Genomic DNA, 27778 nt, shown 5'->3' with positions numbered 1-27778 from the left:
GGTAATTTCATCTCTCTGGGTCTCAGTTTTTTCACCTGTAGAACAAGGGATGTCGGACTAGAAAAATGGTCTCCCAGATCCCTCCCAGCTCTAAATCTATGACCATAGGGTCATAACAGTAGCACTGAATTCCTTGGCATTCATAGTAAGTGAATAAATGGATGAAGGAATGAACGAGCATTTATTAAGCATTTACTATGTGCTAAGTCTTGAAGATACAAATAGAAAGGCAAGACAGTCCTGGCTCTTCAGGAGCTCACATTCTTATGGGGGAGACAATATGTATGGAAGGTTTCAGCTGCAAATCAGATGGGAAGGTCCCATGGTCCTTGGGGTATAGTGGCAAAGCAAATGGTAATGCCTCTTCTTTCATGTCATTTCTACTGATGAAATCATACCAGGTTATGGTGTTGAACCATTTGACAGTGCCAGGGACTTTGGAGACAAGAGCTTTCATTTTGGGCTTTTCCAAAGGGGTGGCTATAGCTTCTGCAGGAGCAATTGCCAAGCTGCATCTCCAAGGAGGCTGCTTCTGGGGATGATAGTTTAGGGCACTGAGCTGGAAGCATTGCTATTCCCAAGGCTCTTGGGTTCAGAGTCCTGGACTATCTCCATTAAGGTTTTAGTGAAGATAATGGTTGAGTTGGTGGTGACGATTTGATTTGCCAGGCACAGAACCCTGTCTCTTCCTCAGGGTTCCCTGTTGCCTCAGCCAGGCTGTCCTGTCTGCCCTGTGGGTGGCAGTTGGTTGGTGGGTGAGGATGGCCCCTTCTCCACAGGAGCAACCTCCTCAGTTGATGGCTGTGAGATGTAGATTCGAAGCCAGTGCTTAATAATTGCTTATTGATTAATAAAGGACATGGTCTTTTTAAAGTCTATTTTAGCTGCTGAGAGAGCTTTAAAAAAATCTGCCTAGTACTCAGTTGGGTTTAAGATAACTGATATTATCAGGTAAATAAGCTCAGGCTTGGTAGGATGTATCTACCTACCTACACTACAGAAAATCCCTACATGACTCAGCTACTACTTTGGATTTTACTTTGTACCATAGTGCCTTTACTATGGTAAATGCTTGCTAATTGACTGGCTTAAGAATGGATGTGCCCTACTTTATCCAAATGCAATATATATGTGAAAATCTACAATTACACAAAACACAAAGGTGGGGAGAAGGCAGAACAGTTGGGTAGGACAATCAAAGAGATGGATTACAAAGTAATTCATTTTAAAATTCCTTTTAACATCAAACTCCCCTAATGTGCAGGAAATGGTTTATCAAAACCTGCTTGATACATACCTTTCTCTGAAACATAACCCTGCATTTGAAAGGGTGTATTTGAACCCAGAGGGGGCTTTGTAGCTTGCTTCTTTTTGCTGTTGCCGAAGTGACTTAAGACAATGTCTCAGTGACTAGGTGCCTAATAAATTCTTGTCGATGAATAGAATAGAATTGTTGCTTTATAAAGTCAGGGGGGAGGGGGAGAGGCCACTAGTTGCATTAACATAGGCTAATTTAATTAAGTACCAACCAAATAACCAGCCCCTTTCTGTCCATCCCCACCATTGCTCTATCTATCCAGCGCCAAAGGTCTGTTCTTCATTCAAACAGAAATCTTCCAACCTGTATGCCTTTCAGAGCTAGACACAACTCAGGCACTACCCCCTTTCCTAGGCAAGAAAAAAAAATCCTAGTTGTAGTTCTCATCTATAGAACTGGCTTGAGAGTTCCCTAAAGATGGGATTGAAATCTTATACTTTCTCATATCCTTCACAGCTCCTAATACAGTGTCTTAGGAATAACGAGGAATTTGCTTTGCTATGGTTTGAAATCTCCCTTCCACAAATTACTCCCCTCCCTCCTAAACACTCATCCTGGGATATGGAAAAATAATATTTATTACCTGAACTGGATTGTCCGGCCAATCGGAGCTCCCCAGATGGCTTAAAATAGGAATCTTGGAAGGAGGCAACCCTCAAGTGTCCATAATGAGTGAATAATAAAGGTTTCTGATTGATTAAGGTTAATACAGACAGGAAATGAGCATTGCTGGAAGTATTTATTCTTCCAATTTACTATGCAGTGGTTTCAATATGGACTTCCTTCTTTAGCGATAATATCAAAGTAAAAAAATTATATGATGATGATATCAAAGTAAAAATTATATGGTGGGTGGGTTGTTTTTCTTGTTTGGGTTTGTTTTCTTTCAAAAATCTTTGATAGTTTCTCAGGTAGCCTTTAAGATGATCAATAGCTCAAGCGCGCATGCGCGCGCACACACACACACACACATACACATACACATAAGGGAGAGGTCCTCTGGGCTGTCTCTGCCATTCATGGCCTTTTCTGAAGCTCAGCTCAGCTGGCCTAATGAAGAGGAGAGGAGCTGAGCTGATTTTGTCTAAGTTTTCTAGATCTTTTGCTTTCAGATTTTCCAGCCACACGTCTCTGGTGCTGGTGAGTTTCTGAATTCCTGATGCTAAGCAAAAGTTTCAATCCAAAAAAAGACTAAATGAATAACCAACATAGAATCAATATAGAAAGAGGCATTTTAAGATGTATAGCCCCCCCCAGGGTTTATTTTGTTCGAAGTTTAAAACACAAAAGTCGATCTCCTTGTGACTTGGCTTGAGTCTAGGCCCTGCTATTTACTATATGACCTTGGGAGTTCTTTCACCTTTCTAGGCTTTCCTTTCTACATCTGTAAAATCATGGTTTTGGAATAAATGACCTTTAAGGTCTCTTCCATCTGAAAAAGCCTATGATCCAGTAGATTTACTATGTTAGAGAAGTCTGGAAGTTAGATTCCTACCTGGAAGGAGACACAGAAGTCATCAGGTACAACCCAGCCTTTAATGGAAATCCTAATATTCCCCTGAGGCAACTAGGTGGTGCAAAAGATAAAGTGCTGGGCCTGGAGTCAGGAAGACTCATCTTCCTGAGTTCAAATCTGACCTCAGTCACTTACTACCTGTGTGACCCTGGGCACGTCAATAAACCCTGTTTGCCTCAGTTTCTTTATCTGTAAAATGATCCAGAGAAGGAAATGGCAAACCACTCCATCATCTTTGCCAAGAAAACCTCAAATTGGGCCATGAAGAGTCAGACAGGACTGAAATGACTGTTATATAAGGTTCACTATGTATCAGGTACTATGCAAAGTACTTCCCAATTATTATCTCATTTGATCCTTATGACAACCCTGTGAGGTAAGTGTTGTGTATTTTACAGCTGAAGAAGGTGAGACAAACAGGGGTGAAGTGACTTGCCCAGATCACACAGCCAGTTAGTGTCTAAGGCTGGATTTGAGCTTGAATCTTTCTGATTCCAGGACCATTGCTCTGTCCACTGCCCCACCTAGCTACTAGGCGCCTAGTTGGAAGGAGGATTTTAGTAGCTCAGGGATCAGGAAAGTCTTAAAGGAAATCAGGGATTCTAAGAGGCAGCAGGGAGGAGGGAGTGCATTCCAGGCATGGGAGACGACAGGTGTACAGAAGTTGAAACAGAAATGGAGTGTCTGTATGAGGAATGGTAAGAAAGCCAGATTGGACCAAAGAAAGCATGAAAGGGTGTAGAGTGTGTGTGTGTGTGTGTGTGTGTGTGTGTGTGTGTGTGTGTGTGTAAAACCCTTAAAGATGAATTGGGGCCAGGTTGTGATGAGCTTTAAATGCCAAATAGAAGAGTTTATATTTATTTCTGGAAGTAACAGCGAGCCACTGGAGTTTATTGAGGAGGAGAGTAACATGGTCAGACCTGTACTTTAGGAATGTTATTTGACAGGTTTTTGAAGAACTGATTGGAGTGGGGAGCAACCTGAAGCAGAGAAACCAATTACTGTATAAGGCAATTGATCGATTAACCTACATCTTACTATGGCTCCCAACTGGCTATAGGAGGTTTTTTCCTAAACCATAATTGTCTGATTCAAGAGCCCCTGATGGGGTAGGGAATTACAGGACTCCTATGGGATCTTGAACTATTTCAAGGTCATGTCACTTCATACTGAGATGTGTCAGTCCTGTTATTTGGGTCTGAAATTTAATAACAGCAGACATGTTGTATGTAGCTCTTTAAGGCACATAGAGCACTTACATAGGACTCTCACATCACTGTGAGATGGATACTATAGTCAAGGTGTTATAATTCCTGTCCTACAGATGAGAAAATTGAGGCTCAGACAAGTTAATTGATGGATGTGGTCACATAGCTTCTAAGTGTTAGAGATGGGGTCTGGACCCAGGTCTTCTCAGTTCCGTATCTGATGTTCTATTGCACTGTCTCAAGGTGAATAGCCAGTGGCTCTGGGCTAGCCTTTAATAGAGAAAGCATAACGGTGACTTGCAGGATCAGTCTATGGAATCTATCCCTGCCCCACCCATAGCCTGACCCCAAGAGTTGTGTGATCAACCAATCAGAGGGTAAAAAGACAAATCCCGTCCTAACTTCTCTACCACAGCTGGTTGTGAGTCTCATCTCTAACACAACCACATCAAAGTTTATTCCCCAATACCCAGCTCTCCCATGTTAAGCAAGCTCCCAGCTCCCCTACTTCTGAATGGGAGTTGGCCCCTCAGGACAGCCATAACCTAAACAAACCATTACCCACAGCATTTGTGGAAGTGCGACTATGAAAACTGTGCCCCTGTCCCCCAGGTCACCTCATGGTGTCAGGAAAGGGACCCCTAGGAGTGCAGTCTCTGAACTTGGGGGCAAGTGACAAGTGAATAAAAGATCCATCTCCTCCCTTTTTTCCATTTTGGATGAGTCAGAGTCACACAGAATGAACAGGCATGGGTGGATTATGATCTGAATCACAGATATCATTTCATTATCTTCTCCCCTGTCCCAAACCCTCCCATGTTCCAAACATCCCTATTACTCTCAAGGGCACTGCCAATCTGTCCAGTCATGAAAATTTTCACCTCAAGGTCATCTTCAACCCCTTACTTACCCTCACCCTTTACTCACATATGCAATCAGTTACCAAGTCTACCACCACCCTAGATCAGGTTGTCATCTCCTCCCCTTCCTGAACTGGCGCAATAGCCTCCTATAATGGCCTTCTGGCCTAACTGGCCTCAGATCTCTCACCTCTCCAACCTTCTCTGCATGTAGCTGCCAAAACAATTTTGGAGAAACTCAGGACTGACTCCTCTATTCCATAAATTCTAATGCCTATTAATTCTAACATCAAATATCATTTCATGTTTATCTCATTCTTTTATCATTTCTAGTTTTGTACAAGCTTTATAATATTCATAATAATTTGTTAATATTTCTTATAAATAATTAAATATACTCACATTGGGGGTGCATGCTCAAAAAAAATTTTCCCATAAGGATGAGCAATCAAAAAACTTTTAGAGATGGCTTCTTAAGATAATCACTTGATGAGGATATCATAGGGGGCATTCTTGATTAAGGTTCAGGTTAAACTAGATGACATTTGGAAATCCCTTCCAACTCTGAAATTCTTGATTCTGTGCCATAGCCCTGAACTCTGATTTATACTTCAAAGAATCTGTGATCTCATCAGTGTGAATATTCCATCTCCTGGAACAGATTACCACCTAGCCACTCCCTTTCATCCTACCTCCATGTAATCCACATTCTCCCTTAGGTACTCCACAAAGGACCTGTCCAAAGGGGGACAGTCCTTCCTCTGATCTTTTTACACTTTGCCTGTACCCACAGAGCAGTGGGGCAGAGCCCTGGGGCTGGCCTTCTAGCATCCCTCACTCTCCTTTACTGACCAACCCACATTCTTTTCCAATCATACATTTCCTCTGTGGTTTCCTTTCCACCACATCTTGCACATTGGAAATGTGCTGCAGCCTACTTGAGCCCACACTGCGGTACTGACAGAAAGACCTTCAGTATCTACTGACCTATCTGTCTACTGTTTTGTCTCTATGAGAATAACCTACTCACCAATTTGGGGAACACGACATTCCACGTCCTGCCTCCATGATCTGGCACAAGTGGTCTGAAATGCACTCCTTTCTGAACTTCCTTCAAAACACAGCTTGGGGGTCACCTTCTGCAGGAGGCCTTTCCTGATCCCCTCCCCCCAATTATTAACACCTTTCACTCTTGAAACTACTTTATATTATTTAGATATCCTTAGCATTTGCTTATCAAGGCACATATTATAACCCACTCCCAACCTTGGACGAATATAGATTAAAAATAACATAACATAACCATAATATAATATAGTATAATATAATATAATATAATATAATATAATATAATATAATATAATATAATATAATATAATATAATATAATATAATATAATATATAGTGTAACATAATGTTAAAATAAATAACATGCTTGCCTTTTCAAAGGCAAGTATTAATTTGATGTTTTTGGTCTTTGGGACTCCAAGGTCTAGTACTGAGCATTACACATAGTAGGTGCTTGTTAATGGATTTCTATTAAAGTCAAACATTTTCCCCAGGCCAAATTCCCATCATTATTGGTCACAGGCTATTGGGTCTCTCAGCCAGCTCAGTCTCACTTTGCCCTGCAGAAGAGAGAGCTCTGTGTGCTGCTGCTGCTGCTGCTACTTTCCCTCTTCTTAGCCTCCTTCTCCTCATCCCCACAGGAGCTTCCTCCTCTGCTTTACTCAGCTGCTCACTAGCCAAGAATATTTAAAGATTTCTCCTTGGTTGGTCCAAGCAGAATTAAGTAAGAGGGTTGTAGGGTTTGTTTCTGTTTTCTTTTTTACCTCCCCCATAAACTATTCTCTGCAGAATATTGTGGCAAACCGTTACAATATATTTTAGTTATATTTTGTATTATTTTGAGGTGCTCCAGTTCAAATAATTAAAGTGACCAGGTGGGGCAGGGGCAGGAGAAGAAGCCTAGCAGGGATGCTGTGAGTGCCCCTATTGGCAGCCCAGCTCTCGGAGGTCGATAGCTCTCAGACACACTCGAATGAGTCTGGCTTTGCAGCTGTGGAAAAGAGAGGAAGGAAGAGTTCTGAGACCTGGGCTTCCCACCCCCTGCTCCTTTCCTTCTACTCGTCCAAGAAGCCTGATGCCTCAACAAGCCCCTCATGGTTTCACGTTCCATTTAATTTGAATAGCCTGCCTGTGAAGGGAATAAATTAACTTCTGTTCTCAGGCCAGGACAAGGAGGGGAAGCAGAGAGGGACTTCTCTTATTTTCTCCTCCTGCTCCAAGTTGCTGGAAGCGATTTGTCTTCCCATGCAGCTGCAGGTGTGCAAGGGACTCTGGAAATGGGGACTAAGGGAGAGGGGTCCTGATTTAGAGGTTGCCCCACACCACCGCCCCAGAATCCCCTGACTCTGTAGTTCTGGTTTCTGTACCTTGTCAGAGCTACAGGAAAGCCCTTACTCTGCTGCTGATGTCATTACCAGCAATAAAAAAAAGCAGTTTTTAAAAAATTATTATTTGTGCGTATGTGTGTGGCTGATGAGCCACGGAAATGAAGGTAAACCAGCTGATCCAGCTGGCTTTTTCTCATCTGGATTGCCTCCTGGGGGCCAAGGGAAGCAAAGCCACATTTCCATTCAGTGAAGCTCCACCGATGGAGCTAAAAGATCGTATGGATGAGAATTCTGCTTTGAAGGCAGTTTAATCAAGGCAGGCCAAGCCATTCCCACCATGGGGTCACCTCCCTGTAGCTACAGTGTGGAGCATTTTTGCTTTTCAGCAACGTCATTCCATAGATTAATTTATATTGCTAGTTTTTGTCTTTATATTACCTTCTGTTCCAAATACATCCCTTCCTCCTGCCCTATCCAGTAAACCACCGCTTACAGGAAAGATTAAAAATGAGAGGAAAAAGAAAAGTAGCTGAATGATGAGGATATCAAGTAAGTCTGACAGTGTATGCAGTGTTCTACACCCATAATCCCCCACCTCTGTAAAGAAGAGTTGTTATTTTTGTTCAGTCGTTCAGTTCTGTCCAATTCTATGCGACCCCATGGACTTTGTTCTTGGTGTTTTCTTGGCAAAGATACTAGTGTGGTTTGCCATTTCCTTCTCCACTGTGTTCCCATTTTACAGATGAGGAACTGAGGCAAATAGGGGTTATGAGACTTGCCCGGGGTCACATAGCTAGTAAGTGTCTGAGGCCAGATTTGAACTTGGATCTTGTGATTCCAGTCCTGGTGCTCTAACCACTGCCCCACCTGACCGCCCCCATAAAGAAGAGAGGGAAGTATATCGTCTCATCTCTTCTCTAGGTTCCAGCTTTATCCTTATCATTGAGCAGCATTAAGTTTGGGGTTTTTTTCGTTCTTCCCATTTACATTGTTACAGTCCTTGTGCATATCGTTTTACTCTGCATCCGTTCATATAAGGTTCCCCATGCTTCTCCCAATTCTCATATTCATCATTTCTTAGGGCACACTAATATTTCATCACATTTGATATGCCACAATCTGTATGATCATTTCTCAATCGATGCGGATCTCCTTTTTTCATGTTTTTGTCATCACAAAAGAGCAATACCATGAATATTTTTACATGATTAGGACTTTTCATCTCCTGCCTTTCATCTCCTTGGTACATGTGCCTAGCAGTGGGATCTCTGAATCAAAGGGTATGGATATTTTAGTCACTTTTTTACAAACATGATTTCAAATTGCTTTCCTGAGTAGTTGGACTATTTCGCAGTTCCACCAACGGTATATTAGTGTGAATGAATAATTTAGTGATTATTATGTATCAAGCATTGAAATTACCACTGGAAATATAAACACAAAAGGAAGATAACTTCTGCCTTCAAAGTAATTACATTCTAATGTAATATAAGGGAGTGGCCAAGAGAGGGAGTTTTGTCTATGGAAGTCATAGGGATGGAGAATGGAACTATAGGTCATTCAAAAAGGCAATAGTAGCTTTGATTTGATTGCTCTTCTTAAAGAAAGAGGTGGAAATATGTGTATGTGTGTCTGTGTGTGTTTTGGGGGAGGGCGAAGGAAGGGGAGTTATACCCACAATACTCAAGCAGAAAATGTCTGGAGTGAAGAAGCGCTGGTCAATTCAGAGAAGATCAGCATAGCTTCTCCCAAGCTTGGTCCCTGGTCTGGTTTGGAAGGAGGTTGTACCAGTCCCTCTACAGCCCCTCCAACATTGACTGCTCCTATCTGCTGTCATCTTTGATTACTCACTAGGTTCAAAGTGATTACCCCATTATTTTTAAGAAGGCTTTTCCTTGCAATCGATTTAACCAATAGACATGAAACCTGAAGACCCGGAAGGAAAAAAAACCTTCATCATTGTTTTTGTTTGTATTTGAATGCTTAAAACCTATAATGGTAATCTAATAAGATAATTAGATAAAATAGACTCAGTGTACCATAAAGAAGTTTAAAATATATCTGCAAAAAGGCTTATAAGGAGGTTAATTGGCCCTAGGAGCCATTCTGGGCAACAGAGTGACTTGTCGTTTGCCAAAGATTTGACTGATGGGGGATATTCTCTAGGGTCTCCGTGTGGAAATCATTTCCAGCCACTTGGACAAGCAAAGAAAATAAAGAATGTGTACTTTGTTCTTCCCACCCTGGTTCTGGCCTGAGAATAGAAGTTAAATTATTCCCATTGCAGGCAAACTATTCAAATATATTCAAATTTAAATCAGAATAGTAATAAGAGAATAACCACTGATGTATTGATTGGATTCATTCATACTTACCCTGAACCACCCCCCAGCTTTCAAGAAGATAAATAAATGAGGCTTTAAGTGCTCAAAAAATAAAGTTTGGGGAGGGAGAGGAATCTTTGTGGCATCCACATGACCTTATTAGCTAAGGAATTAAGAGAAACATAGAAAGATTTGTAAGAATAGATGCAGAGTAAAAATGTAGACCCAAGAGAGCAACATACACAATGACTACAGTAACAGAATGACAGTAAAATTTAATTCAGCTTAAATTAAATCATCAGTCTTGGTTCCAAAGGACCCACGAAGAAATACACTTTCTTCCTCTCAGTAGAGAGGTAGAATGCCACAGGGACAGACCGTTATACAAACAGTCAATTGAGTTCACTGTGGCCCAAAGTCTTGCTTAAATGGTTTTCCTTGTTACAAGAAAAGGTTTGACTGGTGAATAGCAATATTAAAAAGCCGTAGAGATGAAAAATAACAAAATTATATTTAAAGAATTTGTGAGATTCAACAATAAAATTCTCTGTAGGTTGAAAGGAGAGAGCCAACTGAAAAACTAATGTAATAGTTATTGTCATTGTCACTGGGACATGACTTCAAAGGAAGGGAAAAGTAGAAACCAAGGGGATTCTTCTCCTACATCCTACCCCAATCCTCATCATATTCCCCATTTGTTTGCTGCTTTGGGGATAGACAGGAACTAGAGAATGAGCAAAGGGGATAAGGGGACCCTTTAGACTTGAGCTGGTCAAACTTTCTGAGCAAAGAGTGCTGCTACTGATCTTAGGCAATGACTGAATTGGTAGGCACACATCCACATCTTCCCTGTAAGCAGAATTTTTCATCTCTAGGGAAGTATTAGTCCATTTTATAAAAAGTGAAACTCAGGCATAAAGATATTAATTAGCCACACAATTACCAGGGTTGGGATTAGAAGCCAGGTCACCTGATTCCTAGACCATGATTCCCTAGAGCTATACAGGCTTTGGGGAGCTAGAATTGAATCTTAGCTCTGATATTTTGCTTTAGTCAGACACAAAATCTATATATAATTATGTAGATGCACCTATACACCTTTTGAGCCCCTACCAAGTCCTCCACACTGAAAAATCAGAACTTATTTTAGGAATCAGAAAGGATTATACAAATGGATTGGGTATCTCCAGTGATTTTCCAAGTTGTGGTTGACATATTATGATATAGGTCATCATTTTCCAGCTCTGTTCTCCCCATCTATGCTTCCAGTGGGTCACAGTGGGTGGGAAATGGAAGAAAATTTTTTATTCCTCCCTCAGACTCCCACCTTTGCCCCTTCATCAAGGCTGAAATCTAACCCACTAAAGAGAACAATGGACCAATCCCCTTCAGGCTTCTCACCAGGAATCCCTGATTCCTACTGCCATAGTAACCAAGAGAAATTCCTTCCACATTTTGCAACTATATATGTGAAGAAGAAATGCAAAGATGACAAATGGAATAGCCCTGGCCCTTAAGAAAGTGATACTTCTTAATAAGAGTATAGATGTGACATGTAAAAGAGGTTGTACACATATGCATCTTCCACCAATCCCATGTAGGAATTCAAAGAACAGTGATATAATCACACCTTTAAGTTAGCTATAGGGTTTAGTAAAAGCATATAAGGGACAGCTAGATGGCTCAGTGGACAGAGCACTGGGTCTGATTTCAAATCTGGCCTCAGATACTTAATAGCCGTATGACCCTGGGCAAGTCACTTAACCTCTGTTTCCCTTAATCCACTGGAGAAGAGAATGGCAAACAACTCCAATATCTGTCTATACGTGGACAGTATAGTCGACAGAGTTATGAAGAGTCAGACACGATTGAACAATAACAACAACAAAAATATAAAAATCAGCAGTGGAGAAAATTTGGAACTCTTGTGGAACTGAATGTTGTAAACTAAAAATAAATGAATTAATTTTTAAAAAATCAGTAGTGGAATACTCAGTCACTCACACACACACAGAAATTTATGCTTTCACCTGCCACCAACGTTGGGTCTTAGTCTTGGTTTGGTTCTAGGAAATGAATGCACATATATAACTACAACTTAGGCAGTCTGCTCCATCTCCAAACTATAGACCGATTCAGAGAGAGAGAGAGAGAGAGAGAGAGTGTGTGTGTGTGTGTATAGTGTGTGTGTGTGTGTGTGTGTGTGTGTGTCAGTCTACAAACATTTATTAAACATCTGGTATGTACCAAGCATTGTGCTAAGGATGCAAAAAATCCCTGCTCTCAAGGAGCTCACAGTCTAATGGGGAAGAAAGACTGCACATAAACAACTATGTACAAATAACATACCTACTGGATAAGTTTGAGATGACCTCAGAGGGAAGACACGAAGATTATGGAGGACTGGGAAAAGGTTGTTCCAGAAAGGGAGACTTTAACTGAGACTTGAAGGAAGCCATGAAAGCCAGAAGGCAGAGATGAGGAGGGAGAATATACCAAGGTTGCAAGACAGTCAATGAAAATTCCCATAGAAGTGTGATATCATTGGACCATAGAGCATGTGGAAGGCAATAGGAATAAGCTAGATTATGAAGTTTTAAAAGACAGATGATATTTCATCCTGCAGGTAATAGAGACTCAATGGAGTTTATTGAATTGGGGGCAAGGAGTTGCAGGAGGGGTGACATATCCTATCTACGTTTTACAAAAATAAATTTGATATCTGAGTAGAGGATGAACTGGAGTGAAGAGAGACTTGAGGCAGGGAGATCAACTAACAAACTATTGGAATAGTCTGGGTCTGAGGTGATGAGAGTATAGACAGGGTGGTAGTGGTGTCAAAAGAGAGATGGGACCATATATAAGAGAAGGTAGAAAAGGCAACATATGACAACTGGTTGGATGGGGTGGAGTGGGGGCAAGGTAAAGAAGAGTAAGGAGTAAAGAATGATACATAGGTTACAAGCACAGGTAACTGGGAGGATGGTGGTACTCTCAATAGTAATAGAAAAGTTAAGAAAAGGGTGTAGGGAAGATCAGTTTTTTGCATGTTGAGTTTGAGATTTCTATGGGGCATCCAGTTTGAGATGTCCATTAGGCAGTTGTAGATGCAAGATTAGATATCAGGAAAGACGTTAAAACTGGATAAATTGGTCTGGAATCATCTGTAGAGAGATGATAATTGAATCTATGGAAGATGATGAGGTTATCAAGGATATAGTACAAAGAGAGAAGAGAGTGGAACTCAGGACAGAGTTCTGGGGGACACGTTCAATTAGCAAGTTGACCTGGATGGAGATCCAGCAATGGAGACTGAGGAAAAGTGAACAGACAGATAGAAGGAGAAGTAGGAGAAAGCAGTTTCCAGAAAACCAAGAGACAAGAGATTATCAAAGAGAAGAAGGTGATCAACAACATCAAGGGCTGCAGAGAGGTCCAGAAGGATGAGGACTGAGAAATGGCCTTTAAATTTGGCAAATAGGAGATCATATCTTTGGAGAAAGCAGTTTCAGTTGAACGGTGAAGTCAGAAGTCAGACTAACAAGAGTTAAGAAGAGAGTGAGAGGAAAGGAAATGGAGAACCTATTGTAGACAGCCTTTTCAAAGACCTTAGTTATGAAAGGGAGGAGAGATACAGCACTAGACACAGCTAGCGGGGATAAATGGATCAAGTAAATAGATCGTGTTCCTCCTTCATTCTTGAAGAGGACCATGACATCAGGGAGATGATGGCATGACTTGCAGTAGACTTTGATTTGAGTGAGGGAGGGCTGGGCAAAGTCACCAGCCTCACTTTCTCCTCCAGAGCCATCTGGATCCAGTGGCCTGATATTCACCAGGACGACTAGAGATGGCCCAGGATGCAATGGGAGACAAGATGGATCAAGTGAGAGCTTTGGGAGGATGAGAGAGTCATAGGCATGTTTGTGAGCAGTAAGGAAGCAGCCAGTAGACAGGAGAGATTGAAGATTATTAGTGAGAGAGAGTTGATGATAGAAGGCACAATCTACCACAGAAGATGAAATGAAATTGGATCACTTGTGCAAGTAGAGAGGTTTGCCTTGGCAAGGGGAAGAGCATATGAAACAGGTGAAAGAAGAAATAGAAGTAGAAGGCATCTGCGTGACATGAGATAAGGGGGGCGCAAAATGGAGCTCTCAGCCAATGACGTCAACTTTTCAGTGAAATATGAAGCAAGGTTCTCACCTGAGAAAGTGGAGGGAGGGGGAGTTATGAGAGATTTGAAGAGGAATGAAAACTTTTGGAAAGGCCACTGTAATGAGTGGGGAAAAGAATCTCGGAGGTGTAAAAGGATTTCCTTGCTACATTGAAGCAATGTGAAATAAATTTGTGGTGGACCCAGACAGCATAGTTTCAAGATTTTCTCCAGCTTTGTTCAACAGCATGTGCATAAGGGTGATGGCAGCAGGTGGTGGTAGTAATCCAAGGCTAAGTTTTGTCAGGAGAAGATCTTTAATGAGATAAAGGAGCAAGGAACTTGGGAGAAGGGGGTGGTATTTAGTTGAACTAGACTCACCAAGGGGTTAAGATGGAGAATGAAAGAGAGTGTAGCCAGTGCAGAAGTGATGACCTGGGAAAGAACTGAGAGACTGAGAGATTGGAGGTCATGATGAGGATGAAGAAGAGGGTTTGGAGTTGCCAGGCAAAGGGAGAGGTGGAATGACAACAGCTACGGAAATTTTAAAGGTTATGAGCATGGATATGGAACACTTGTGAGTGATGGCAAAGTCAAGGGCATGATATAGTTTCAGTGGGATAGAGGAATAGGTCATGGAAAACAAGTAAGTTGAGGAATTGGGAGGTTAGGGCATTTAAAGACATAAATATCAATATGTACATGGAAGTCCCCCAATGTGAGGTCTGCAGTTGGTGAGGAGGGAAAGACTATGAGCCAGGCACTGAGCTTGTTAAGGATGGAAGGAGAGTGTCCTGGACGTTAGTTGACAATAGTCACCAGAATCTTGATTGGGTGATAAATAGATATTGATTGAACCTCAAAGGAAGGTTACTGAGTGATAGTAGGAAAGGGAGAGTGTGGAAGTGGCAATCAGGAGCAAAGAGTGATCAGAGTTCATGTGTGTACATGTGTGTGTGCATGTACATGTGTGCGTGTTAGGATAAGGTATGGTATGATGGGTGTATCTGTGTGGTACTAAAGTAGGTGATGGAGCTAGTACCTTTCACAAATGTTCCCCAGTATAGGATGAGCAGACCCTAGGCACCTCTGAATATACCAAAGATCAGATAAGGATGAGGACCAAGGTTGATAAAATCACCATGTTGACAGAGCTCCTCTCATGAACTCGTCAGTCACATTAGTTGTCATGTTAGCTGTAAGCCCCTACTCCCTTTGAGGGAAGGGGTCTAGCCTGACCAGCCAGCATCACTTCCCTTGAGAAAACAGGTTTCTAAGCATAACCCTAACCAATCTGAGATTTCCCTCCAACAATGCAGATCACAATGCCTGCCCATCCATCACAATGCCTTCCCGTCTGCTCTTGTCCAAGTCATCCCAAAAGATCACCCTGGGGTGCTGGTGGTGGCCTTCAGTTTCTCCCAATATTGCTTGGGTACCAGGGGAGCATCCTTTGTGTCCACCAGTGATCCTTCTCTTCACCAGCCCATCTTGTCTTCCTATTATATGACTCTTTAATGACCGCCTTTACTCATCTACTCCTATTCTTTGGAGTTTCTCATTAGTTCCATGGTGTACATTGCCTCCACCCACCATGTGTTTCTCCATTGCTCTCTGTGTGGTATGAATTTTTATTTCCTTGGCAGCAGCGATATTCCAGATTTTGCTGCCATAAAGCAACTCCAGTAAAATGTTAGTGTTGAAAAGATGGGCCCTTGTTAGATGTCTTTCTAAGTATCTTACATCTAGAGAGCTGGCTCATTTCACCCATCTGAAGTGAACATACCAGTATACTCAGTATGGAGCAGAGCTTCCCTGGGCCATCCCTTGAGATTTTGATAGACATTAATTTCCTAAGCCAGGATTTGAAAGTCTGTGTTTCTGTCCAATACACACCCGCGGCCTCTGTCCTACTCCTCCTCTTGAACTCCAGTCAGGAAGCAAAATGTAGTCCATCTCCCAGTCTTGCCTTTAAAAAAAAAACTATGGCCTTCTCATGGCTGGCAGCATGGAAAGCATCATCTGGCTTCTTCAAATGCCAGCAGCTTGTGAAATTGGTCCCCACCCTCTCTGGGAAGCCTACAATCTGAGGAATCTGGTGTATAGTCTGCCCCAGAAGCCGCAGCGTAGCTTGGCAACCCCAGGACCCAGTTGGGCAGAATGCCATGGTTTGACTAAGCCACAATTCCACCTCCTTCAGATGAACTCCGGTGAAGCCCCCTTCCTCACTTCCCCACCTCTCTTAGTGTCTAAAGCCTCTGTCCTGAACCCTTCCTTATGTGGGAGGAGAAAGGTATTCAGATGTATACCCTGATCAGTCCCTTTAGGCATCAGCCATCAAGGACATATTAAGCAGCCACTCTCCTTAAAACACAAAGTCTTCTCCAAGCAATGGACTTGGAGTTAAGCTGGGTTTGAATTCTGCCTCAGACACTTACTAGTCATATGATCCCGGGCAAATAGTCAATTAGCATTTATCAAGCACCCATGGAATAGGCACTAGGGTTACAAACACAAAAGGGACACAGTCCCTGCCCTTAAGAGGCTTACAGTCTCCTAGTAGCCTCAGTTTTCTCATCCATAAAATAGGAATACTCATAAACCTTAATTAAATGACAGCTATCATTTTTGCTGTTTTTATCCTTCAAATCACACAGAGGTTTCACCCCAGCAAGAAAAGGAATGGTTGCTGGAAGGAAGCTAGGATGACTGTGGCAGCATGTTATTGCTGCCATGGAAATGGTAAAGAGCGATGACAGAAAGTGACAGGTTAAGCAATGGCATCCCTGTGCTCTTGCCCCCCAATACACAAAGATCATCGACCTCTTGTGCTTTCTCATTCAATCAGCTCTGCTGATTCATGCCTATACCTCTGTAGGGTAGCAAGTATGAATCATGAGAAGGAACTCTTGCCCCCAGCTGAAATTGCATCTTGAAGCCAACCTTTGCCCTGACCAGGCTTCTTTACCTCAGTGCCCAGGAACTGATTTCTGTAGTATGGCATCAGAAACCCTAAGATCTTAGGGATGGCACTGACCATCTCTACTAGTGAATACAAAAAGATTCTTCTAGCCATAAGCCTTTGCCAGATGCCCAACTAAGCAGGATGACATTTTGTTCTGAAAAGGGCATAGAGATTGGAATGAGTAGAGGCATTTTCCAAATGGCCTTTTACAAACATCTGCCTGTCTTCTGGCTCTCTGCCAACTGAGGTCAAGGAATATTGGTTTTTTTTTTTTTGGGCAAGGCTATGGACTAAGTAGCAACTACTTAGATACCATCATCCCCTGCAGGGGACTCACAATGGGAGTGGCTGATTTGTCCAACAACAAGAGTTATCCAAACATGGAAGTAGTGGGTTACTTGATGCTAGGAAGCAGACTCACAAATGAGAGAGGCAACCTGACAGACGAAGAGGCAGATGGGCAAATGGAGAGAAGAACATCAACTAGTCCCTCAATAAGGATTTCTGGGGCTCTTACCATGTACCTCAATATATTAGTAGCCAGACGACTAACAATAAAAGTCGTAGATTTACAGTTAGAAAGGACCTCAGTCTAAGCCCCTCATTTTACCAATGAGGAGACTTGAGATGCAGCAAGGTTCTTTGATTTCTCCAAGGTCAAGGTCAAGTTGTAGAGGCAGGGTTTGAATTCAGTTTCTCTGACACTAAATGCAGCATTCTTTCTACTGTGCCACCCTACCCCCAAGAAATTCCAGGATCAAGAAACCCTTCTGGTTGTTTGTAAGAAGGTTTCATTAAAAGTCCTGAACACTTATAATAAGATCTCCCATGGTGTCCCTGGAAGGGACCCCGGAAACCACCTATTCCTAGGAGTTTGAGGACCACTATGTTAGGTGATTTGTTAAGGAGTGTGAAGATTTCTGGATTTACCCAATCAGAAATCAGCTTTCACTGGCAAATCCTTCTTCCATCCTGAGCTTGCTATATTAACCTTCATATAAGGGAGTTGGAGGCTAGCCTCAGAAACAGGTAAGCATGTGAGATTGCATGTAGTTGTCTTTACTCAGCATAGAATCAGTAATGACAAAGTCCTTAATGACAGTAAGCCAATGCATAATAAACATGTACAAGTGTCTGTGAAGTTATGGCTCCCCTAGACCCTGGAAGCCCCCAGACAGCATCGAAACTGCTTCCAGCCCCGAAGCTCCAGGAAATGCAGTCTGAGTTTGTTTACTTCTCCTGCCCCTGCAAGGTCCCAGAGGAGTGCAAATTACCCAGTATCCACAGGTTCTTCCACAGCAACTCCTGCAGAGTTGCCCAGACATCAAGCAGTGTTGGTCATTAGAGGAAGCTTCAGAAACTAGGGATCTCTGTTAAGTCTAAGGTGTAGAATTAGAGATCCACATTGAACTGGAATTCGAGGAACTTGTACTATGTCCCCAGGCTTGACAGGGTGCGATTACAGACAGGGACTTCTCTGTCCAGCTCTGATGTTGACTAGCCCGTTAGGGAGCAGATCACATAGATTCAAGTGCCAACAAGGAACAATATCACCATTACTGGAGCTGTCATCTCTCTCTCCAATCTTCAGTACCCTGAGCTCCTGCAGATGGGCATTTCCCTTTTGATTCTCCATCAGAAAAGCCCTTACTAGTCCATACATAGTAGGCAGAGGGGTGCTGGGAGTAGTTATAGCATAAAGGCTTTTACATATAAAATATGCGATCTTGCCAGTGTAGGAAAATCCTGTGTGGGAACTCCCTCCCCGAACATATCACAACCTGCCTATGACTAGATTAAATATGTCCTAAGGAGTTGCCTTAGACATAGAAATTAAGTGATTTCCCAGGGTCATACAGTGTAAGAAGGAGCATCCTTGTTCTAAGCCCAATTATTATAATTGACATCAAGTTGTCTTGGTAATTGGGAGTCACTATTATTATTATTAATTATTATTATTAATCTCCTTATCTTTTTATTAAGTTCACATAGAAACCATGCTATTCTGCTATTACTCTCTAGATTTCATATTCTGTGGACGATTACACAGGAAGGTGGATAAGATCACTAAAATTAACTGCTTTTTATAATTATGTAACTATCATCTTCAGGAAAATGGAGAGGATATATATATATATATATATATATATATTTATATATATACATATATTTTTATTTCTCATGCAAGTTCTTTTTCAGTTCCAAGTAACCTGAAGATAATTGCTAGGTCAACAGGTGCTATAAGATTGCCCTGAAGCTTTTGTGGGTTAATATTATGCCCAGAGGATCATGGGCCCTGATTACAAGTCGTTCCCTGGTTTGAATAGAGTTTATTATCTGAGTTCCCCCCAGGATGTTTTGAGACTTTTGCCTGTAATATGGGGAATTGTCATCTGTTAGTTTATGCAAAGGGAGTTTCTGAGTTCTAATTCCAGCCACCAGGTTGTGGCTTGTTAGGTATTTCATAGATGTGAAATTTTTGAAGACTTCAGCAATGAGAGCCATTTGTTTGATGCTTTTTTTTGTTAACATATGCAAGTTCAGATCACCTCGATGAGCCCATAGAGGGCTTTTTGATTCCATTCTTGTTGGATCTCAGCCATTTCAAAGAGTCCATCCAGAGGCAAATCTCCTTTGGTGACATTTTCCCCCATTAGCACATTGCCCGCTACTGACCCCTCCCTATTAGTATATCATTCTGTAAAAATACCCTTTTCCATTCTGCTTTCCTGGGCAAAGGTACTGGGCACAAGATCAGGTTGGAATCTGATCCCTTCAGAAATGGATATAACAAAAGAAAGATGACATTATCATTTTCCTCTTCTTGGCAGTGTTGAAACAGGATGTGAATTTTCCTGGCTGAATGCAGACTGTTTTCTGTGTAACGTGTTAAAAAGAAAGAGGCATTTGAGTGAATGCTTTTAGTTTGGACCCTGGGGCTCCATATCCCTTCCATGGCCCGGAAACCCTAGTTTTTTGAAGGCTTGATAATTGCAATCCTTTGGCACCTTCCCCTTTAATTTGGGTGTTGTTGAGAATCTGCATCCCACCTGCCTTTGAGGACATTGTTGTGATTTTTCATTAGGCTATTTTTAGTCAGAGAGCTGGTGTTTATTTTTTCCAGGTGAATTAAATAGTAGGGTGCAGAAACATGGAGCTTTTTGAACTCCAACACTGCTGAAGTATGTATCCCTTTCAAGAGAACACAGTAGAACAGGGAAATTCTGGAAATTACCATGTTTCCTACATAACATGAATATTTATGGACTCTTTCTTCCCCTCCATTTTGGGTTGTAATATAAGGGCAAGAGAGAGGGATTTCTTTTGAAAATTTTTAGCTAAATGACAGGTAATTTAAGAGGTTTATCTCTGTCGACATGCCCCCATGATAGAGGCCATGATAGACTCCATGTCTACTGTTCAAGCTTAGCTAATTTGGGGGATTGTTCATCACCAGAGGGTTGGCCACCAGGTGATGGACTTTAAGGTTTACAAAGTGCTTTCTTAATGACCACTCTAGAACATATTCAGTGTGTACATCATCATTGTCTCCATTTTATGGATAAGAAAGCTAAAGCTAACTTGCCCATGGTGACATAGCTAGTAAGTGACTGAGAGAGGATTCATAAAATTTAGAGTTGTCAGGAACCTTAGGATCAACTAATCCAACCCCTTCATTTTATAGAAGAGGACATTTTGGCCCAGAGAAAGAATCCGTTAACCAAAATCACACAGCACCATTGGAATTCAAATGTGCGAGTCCTGTACTACCAAATTCGATGCTTTTCCACTACTACATGTTGCCTTTTGAACTTGAACCTGACTCTAACTCCAGCTTTCTTTCCATTACACCAAGTTCACTCTTACTGCACCTGTATAGGTCTTGCTCCCTTACAGAATTTTATAGATGTTATATGGTAACTCCCTAATAGTCCTGAGAAGTTAGGATCAGGTATTATCACCCCCACCAGGGAAATGAAAAGAAAGGAAGTAGTTAAAACTACAGGTCAGCAGGCTGCTGGGAGGGGAGTTGCCTCTGGTGCTTCCTGGAAAGGGAGGGTACAGAGATCAGTTTGGGAAAATGAACAATGCAATGAATCAAGCCCTGATTTATAGTGTTTGCCAGTTTCCAAGTTGTAAATGCTCACATTGAAAATTTAATAGTCCACTCTCAAGCCTGCTTGAGCTGGCCCCTAGAGTGTCTCTTTAATTCACAGAACCTCAGTGTCTCAAGAAACCCAGAGGCCACCTTATCTAACCTGTTACTGAACAAGAATCTCTAACATACCCAAAATTTGTCAGCCAGCTGCAGTTTGTGCCAGAAATTGTGATAAGTAGTGGGGATACAAATACAAAAAAAAGGAAAGCTAGGCTTTGACCCCAAAATAGCTTACATTCTAGTAGAGAAAAACATCTCTTGCTCTCTCTCTCTCTCTCTCTCTCTCTCTCTCTCACTAGCTCTCGCTCTCTCCAGGGATAGTGAGTGGAGTCCTAGGATAACAATTGATACTTCTTTTCCTGGAATGATAATATTGATTTCATGTGTTTCCAGAGCAAGAAGTGAAAAGCAGAATTGGAAAGATGCCCAAAGGGCTGAGCAGTGGGTCAGTGGATGGCTAGGTACAGTGAATTTTCACCAGTAAGGAAGGCTGACAGCAGTAGCAGTGGCCAGCTTATGTGATAAGAAGCTGACCATAGAGTGGCTTGGGACCCAACTAACCACCTATCCTTCTAGGACAGCTTTAATTTTTAGGGCATTTTTTTTTCTTACATCAGCCTGAAATCTGCCTCTCTGAAACTTCTACTAAAGTTCTCACCTCTAGATGCCAAGAACAAATCTAATCCCTCTTCTGTATTCTAACTTTTCAAATATTGAAAATAGCAATTGTGCATTTGTATTGTATTTCCTCAGCAGAATGTGAACTCTTGAGAAAAGGCATCATCTCTGATTTTTTATTTGTATCCTCAGTCCTAAGTACAATGTTTTGCACATAAAAAGCATCTAATAAATGCTTTTTCATTCATTCATTTATTCATTCACAAACCACCATCAGTCCTTTCCTCTAGGATTAAAATGCCAGTTCTTTCAATTGATCCTCATGTGCCTTGGCCTTTCCTTCTCTCATAATCTTGCCCTCCTTTCTCTAAAGAGTCTCTACCTTGTACGTGTTATTCCTAAAATGTGGTATCCAAAAATGAGCTCAGAGTGGTCCAAACAGAGTCAAGTACAGCAAGACTTTCTTCTCCCTTCTTCCAGATATTAGACTTGTCTTAAAACAACTCAGAGGTTTTTTTGGCATGCCATGTTGACTTATTTTGAGGTTGCAATTACCTTAATATAACCAGAGCTCCCTCATCTTTTTTATGAAATTGATTATTTATTCTGCCCAACTTAGTTAAGGTAAAAGATTGCTGCTTGTAGTTCGAGGTAAGTGAGTTGGCAGTAGCCTACACTATCTCTTTTTGGTAAAGCTATTTTTGTTGATGTGTCAGGACTAGGTTTCACTGACCATTTCAACACCATCTATTCTCAACTTTTTTCTCCTCTGCTATCTGCCTCCAACGCACCAGAAATCTATTTTAAAACCACAAATCTCCAGCAAAACAACTGATATCAGGAGCCCTTAAAATATCACCAGGTGGTAGGGAAGTAGAAATGATTCTATAATCCTTCCTTTCCTTCCCTACCCTGCTGTCCCAGCCTCTACTCCTGAGCAAGGAAGTTTTGTTTAGATGCTCAGCTGTTCACTTAACAAACATTTATTGAGTCTTACTACATATAAGGATTCAAGGAGTACAAAGAAAAATCACATATAGTCCTTGCTTTCTAAGAGGCAGGTAAGACATGCCCACAAATAACGACATTACAATTATAATTGGTGCCATGTGAATAGCTTGAACAATAACTGCTGTAGAATTTCCAAAGAGAGAGATAACATTTCTAATAGACGTGATCAGAGAAGGCTGCATGGAGTAGGTGGCACTTGAGCTGAGGCCTCAAAGAATAAAATAAGGAGAAAGCATGTAGAAAAGAGGGAGAAGAGAGGAGATAGACATGGACAGAGACAGAGACACCACCAGATGCCAGTAGTGAGAACAGTCAGCTGAGCTGTCATCCACTAAGCTAGAGACCTATTTCAATTCTGTCCTCAGAACCTTACTAGCTGTGTGACCCTCAGCAAGTCACTTAACCTAGTTTGCCTCACTTTCCTTATCTGTAAAATGAACTAAAGAAGGAAATGGCAAACCACTCCAATATCTTTGCCAAGAAAACCCCAAAATGGGGTCATGAAGAGTCAGACATGACTGAAAAACAACTGAACAAAAACGAAGGACCTACTCATGACAGTTCACTCCCTATCTTTGCTTGTAGATAGGACTCAACTTAGGAGATGAAATGTGGCGCTTCCCCTTTTAAGCCTAAAATAGGCTTTCAAGGCAAAGGGAAGAAATGACTTCTGTGACCTTCCTATTTACCCACCACTGTGGTTACTCAGCCTAAATATGCTAGAAGTATCTATCTGCTCTCAAAAATTATTCTCTTTCTTCCTCAAATAAACTATCATCTCTCTTAATGCTTGACTGCTCGAACCCCAGGCAGAAATCTCACTCTAGCAGCATTAACTTGAATTTATGGAAATAAACTCAAAGACTTTAGACTTCCTCCCTTCTGGTATTTCTCTCTCCATATCAAATCTCCTATGTGCATTCAGACAAAATGCAAGAAAGCTATCTTTTTATGTAATTCCCCAAAGTACCATAAACCAACCCCAAGAGGAAGAAAAGTCTATGACTAACCATCCCCTCTTATCCACCTCTGTGAAAACAAGCAATTGCAGACAGCAGTTAGGGCAGGTAAATGAACATGCTCTCTACAAGAACCTGCCAGAGAAACTTTCCAACATCAGTCTTATCAATAGGCATTAGACACTCTTGAATCATATCATCACCAGTAGGTGTCCCAAGTCCTGCACAAAGTGTCTCTGCCCCTCAACAGACTTCTAAACCTATCCAGCAAGAGGCTTTTGGCACACACTCAACCCTCTAGGTTTTACAGAGTTCTATAGCCCCAATTTTCTTGCAATAGTGACCAGTTCTCCTCTGTCACATCATTCTTTCTTCTATTTATTGGTCTCACACATGCTTTAAGCCTCAAGGCCAGAGCAAAACTCTCTAAGATTGAGGAGGGTGGTGAAAGTTGAGAAGAAGACACTGAAAAAACTCTTCTCTTCTCTAACCTAAATGCATTTCGTGTATCCTGATCTTAGAGACACCTGCAGGAGACTTGACCAAGGTAGTGCTACATATACAGGCAGAAACAGACAGACAGCTATAACTATAGCATGGCACCTATAGATACAAGAATTATATTCACGCATAATATAATGCATATTATTTATGGGAATAAATAGAATAATATATAACAAAACTGGAAAAGTAGGTTGGAACTAGGTTGTGAAAGGCTTTAAATGCCAAACAAGAGTTTATAGCTGGTCCTCTACACATCCTGTCTTCAAGATCAGTATGTTTTGCTCGCATACTAAGCGTGTTTTCTTTTTGTGTTCTTGGCTTTTGCTTCTGTTCTTCTAGGTTGTCTTTCACTTCTGTGTATTTTCGTTCTCAATCTATTGTTCTCCCTTTTGTCTCTTTGGGGAGGCTCACCATTGCAGATTCAAGTTTTTCTATTCTGTTCATTATTTTTTAATGTGCAGGACATGAATTTTGCTCTCAAAATTCTTATTTCTCTTTTAAAGCATTCAAGAATAGCATGTTTTGGTTCCATGTTCTCCTCAAATTCCCCAGGGGCCTCTGTCTCATTGAAATTGGATAATTTTCCTTTATTTTATAGTATTTGTTCATAGATCCCTGGTTGCTAGATCTAGAGGCCATATATCCTTCTGTTGTTACTTCTGTCCTGTTGATTTATGTCTTTATGTTCAAGATCTTTGAGTTTTCTTCTTCCTGAAATCTTTGGTACTTTCTGTCCTTTCTCTTCCCCACTCTTATTTTCCTTATTACTCACTTTCTAACTCCCTCCCTTCTGAATGTGGTTTCATTGGAGGCTGGATCTCAAAGCATCTCAGCTACCTTTCACTAGGCAATTCATGGTTCACCAGCCTAGGTTTCTGTCCCAACTGACTTTTGGGTGGTCAGAACTGGACCAAGCTGAACATTGTGCCCTTTCCTGTAGGCTTAGCAAAGTGCAATACAACCCTACCACATGCACAGTGTCCTATCCTGGTGACCTGTCCCTCCCTCTGTTCCTCACTTCCCTGGCCTGGCACCAGCAGTTTAGCGCGTTGCAGCCCAGGAGGCTTTTGTTCCTGAAGGACTGTGGCTAAGCTGGTTGTTGAGACCCAAGCAAACCTCTGCAGCCTGGAACTAGGGTCTCCCTGGCACTAGAAAGAGGAAAGGGAGACTGGGTTTGGGGGTGGGGTGGGTGTTGAGATAAGGCTATGTCATGTCCTTGGGTTCATTAGTGCAACCTTGCCACTGGTATCCTGGGAGGTACAGGAAGGGTGTTGAGTGAACTTGAGGATCAGTTCCTGGATTTTTGTTTTGCCCTTTATTTTAACCTTCTTTTGGATTCTGGATGTCTTAGACCATGAAAACAGCTGAAGTTCCTTTATTTTTGGAGTATAATTTCTGCTTTGGAGAGATTTGAAAAGTCATGGAGATAGGAAAAAAATATCTACCATCTTGTTTCTTATGTGATCATATTTGATCCTAAAAGTAGTAGAGACTTATTGGAGTTAATTGAACAAAGGGACACTTTCCCCAACCCAAACACTTTGTGTATATACACATGTGTTTTATATATACATATGTGTGTGTATTCTGTATATACTCATATGTGTACATGCTATTACCCTCAAAACTATGTAAGCTCCTTGAGGACAAGACTAATGTTATTTAATATCTCTGAGTTTTAGTTTCTTCTCTATATTCTTAAGTTCTGTAACAATTACTGTCTAGACTGTGATATTCATATTTATTTATAATTATATATGTGTATATACCCATTTATGTATAAATGAGACAGTCCCTGCTCATAAGCAGTTTTCATCCTAATTAGGATAGAGAACACATGTGGTTCAACTCCAGGACAGATGAAAAGCCCAGGAGTCCCTAGAGAGGAGGGAAGGGTTTGAGGGAGAGCGGTACCAGTAGGAGTCTGAAAGACAAAGCAATAGGACAGATAGTATATCTAGTAAATATCAGAGGCAGAATTCAACCCCAAGTTTCTTGTTCCTCGCTCCCTGCAGGAAAGGTGGGGGACTCACACATGCAAATGTAAATTCTGAACAATTCAAGGCATAGCTAGTGTACTTTATTCCATGCACTGAGAACTATTGGACTCGATGACCTTGGATTTGGCAATTAAGAGATCTCTGGTGACTTTGGAGAGAGCAGGTTCAGTTGAGTAGTGTTGTAAGAAGCTAGATTGCAGTGTGTTACAGGTTATATCCATATTCACATTCCTTGAGGGGGACATGTACAGCAGTAGTGACAAAGTCAAATAGAAATGGGGCTTGCTGATCCTTTAAGGGATTGAGGATCTCTGTGGGCTGCATATTGACCTAGTTTTAAAATGTGATTTTATCTATGTTTTATTGAATATTTCTTTATTTTGTAAAATATTTCCCAATTATATTTTAATCTAGTTCCCACAGCTCTCCTGAGTATGGTAGGCCACACGTGGCCCACCAGCTGCTTGTTTGACACCTCTGTACAGAACTGCTTCCTTTTGTGTATCCTTGGTGCCTAGCACAGATCCTGAAACATAATAGGTTCTTAATGAGTGACTGTTGAACTTAATATGTCTTCCAGCTCTGATATCTTTTGAATCTGTAATCTAAGGTAATATGGCTCTCACTCTCCTCATCTGCTTAGTCTACATTGATAAGCATCCAATCCAGTCTGAACCAATGAGTATTTATTAAGTGCCTGCTGCATGCAAGGCACCATTCTGGGCACCACAGATACAAAGGCAAAGGTGAAAAAGTCCCTGCCCTCAAGGAGCTTAAACTCTATTGGAAATCTCTGAGGGAAATCTTCAGGTTTCAGGTATCAGTTGTTAATTTAGTGTTTCTTAAAGCAATAACAAGTCTTCCTTCTGGATCTTTTGTTCCTTGTAGCTCCAGTTCTCATGGCTCATCCATGGAGTCTTAGAAGGAAACATCTCTCTGATGCTGATGGAGAACAAAACTGGGAAGGAGCAAAGCAGGACCATCTGGTACTTTGCCAACAGCGAAGGTTTGGGCATCTGGCATCAGATGGTCTTACCTCTTTCTGATGTGTCAGACAGGTGGGTATCTATTGACCTTTCCATTCATTCTCTGTTCCTTCTTCCTGGGCAGCCACAAGGCAGAGAACAACATCATAATCACAATGCTTCTCATGTCGGTAGCAGCGTGAGTTTTATAAAGCGCCTTCCTTACAACCATCCTGTGAGATCAGCTCTGCTCTTGCTGTTATCTCTGTTTTATAGATGAGGAAAAGGAAGCTCAGAGATGTTAAGTCAATTGCTCATGTGAGATCACCCTCATTTTACACAGGTGGAAGCTGAGTTTTAGAGAGTTGAACTGGTTTGTCCATATGCTGTAATAGCACAGATTCTAATCCAGGTCTCAGAACTACAAGTCTGGTGTTCTTTCTGTTGCACGCACACGCGCGTGCACACACACACACACACACACATACACACAGTATGGAGAGTCACTTCTCAGGGAGGCTTCTAAAGCATTTTCTAAGGCATCTTATAATACTCATGTACATGGTCTCTGCACCTATGTTGATTGATTGTTGGGGACTCCATAGATAGAGCCAGAGCATGACAACCCTCATCATCCTGCCCCCAAACATTAACAATCATGCTTTATCTCCCATGATGCTTTACATTCTTCAGAATGCCTTCCTGCCCATCATTTCATCTGATCCCACCAACAGCCCTGTGAGACAGGCAGGACAAATGTTATTCCATTTTTGCAGATGTGAAAACTAAATCAGAGAAATGCTGTGACTTGCTGAAGGT

General features: G+C 41.5%; 1 protein-coding gene across 1 annotated transcript in view; it reads left to right on the top strand.

The window, feature by feature from the left end:
* Positions 1–27778, top strand: part of ALK (ALK receptor tyrosine kinase) — a 1045272-nt gene that overhangs the window by 873251 nt on the left and 144243 nt on the right. The window contains exon 9 of the mRNA XM_036748712.1: positions 26883–27052. Within this exon, the coding sequence (XP_036604607.1) occupies positions 26883–27052 (170 nt within the window). The remainder of the gene's footprint in view (positions 1–26882; positions 27053–27778) is intronic.

This window comes from Trichosurus vulpecula, chromosome 3 (assembly GCF_011100635.1).
Source record: "Trichosurus vulpecula isolate mTriVul1 chromosome 3, mTriVul1.pri, whole genome shotgun sequence".
NCBI classification, from domain to species: domain Eukaryota; kingdom Metazoa; phylum Chordata; class Mammalia; order Diprotodontia; family Phalangeridae; genus Trichosurus; species Trichosurus vulpecula.
Note: the sequence above shows the minus strand (reverse complement) of the source record. Positions and strands in the feature narration are given on the sequence as shown.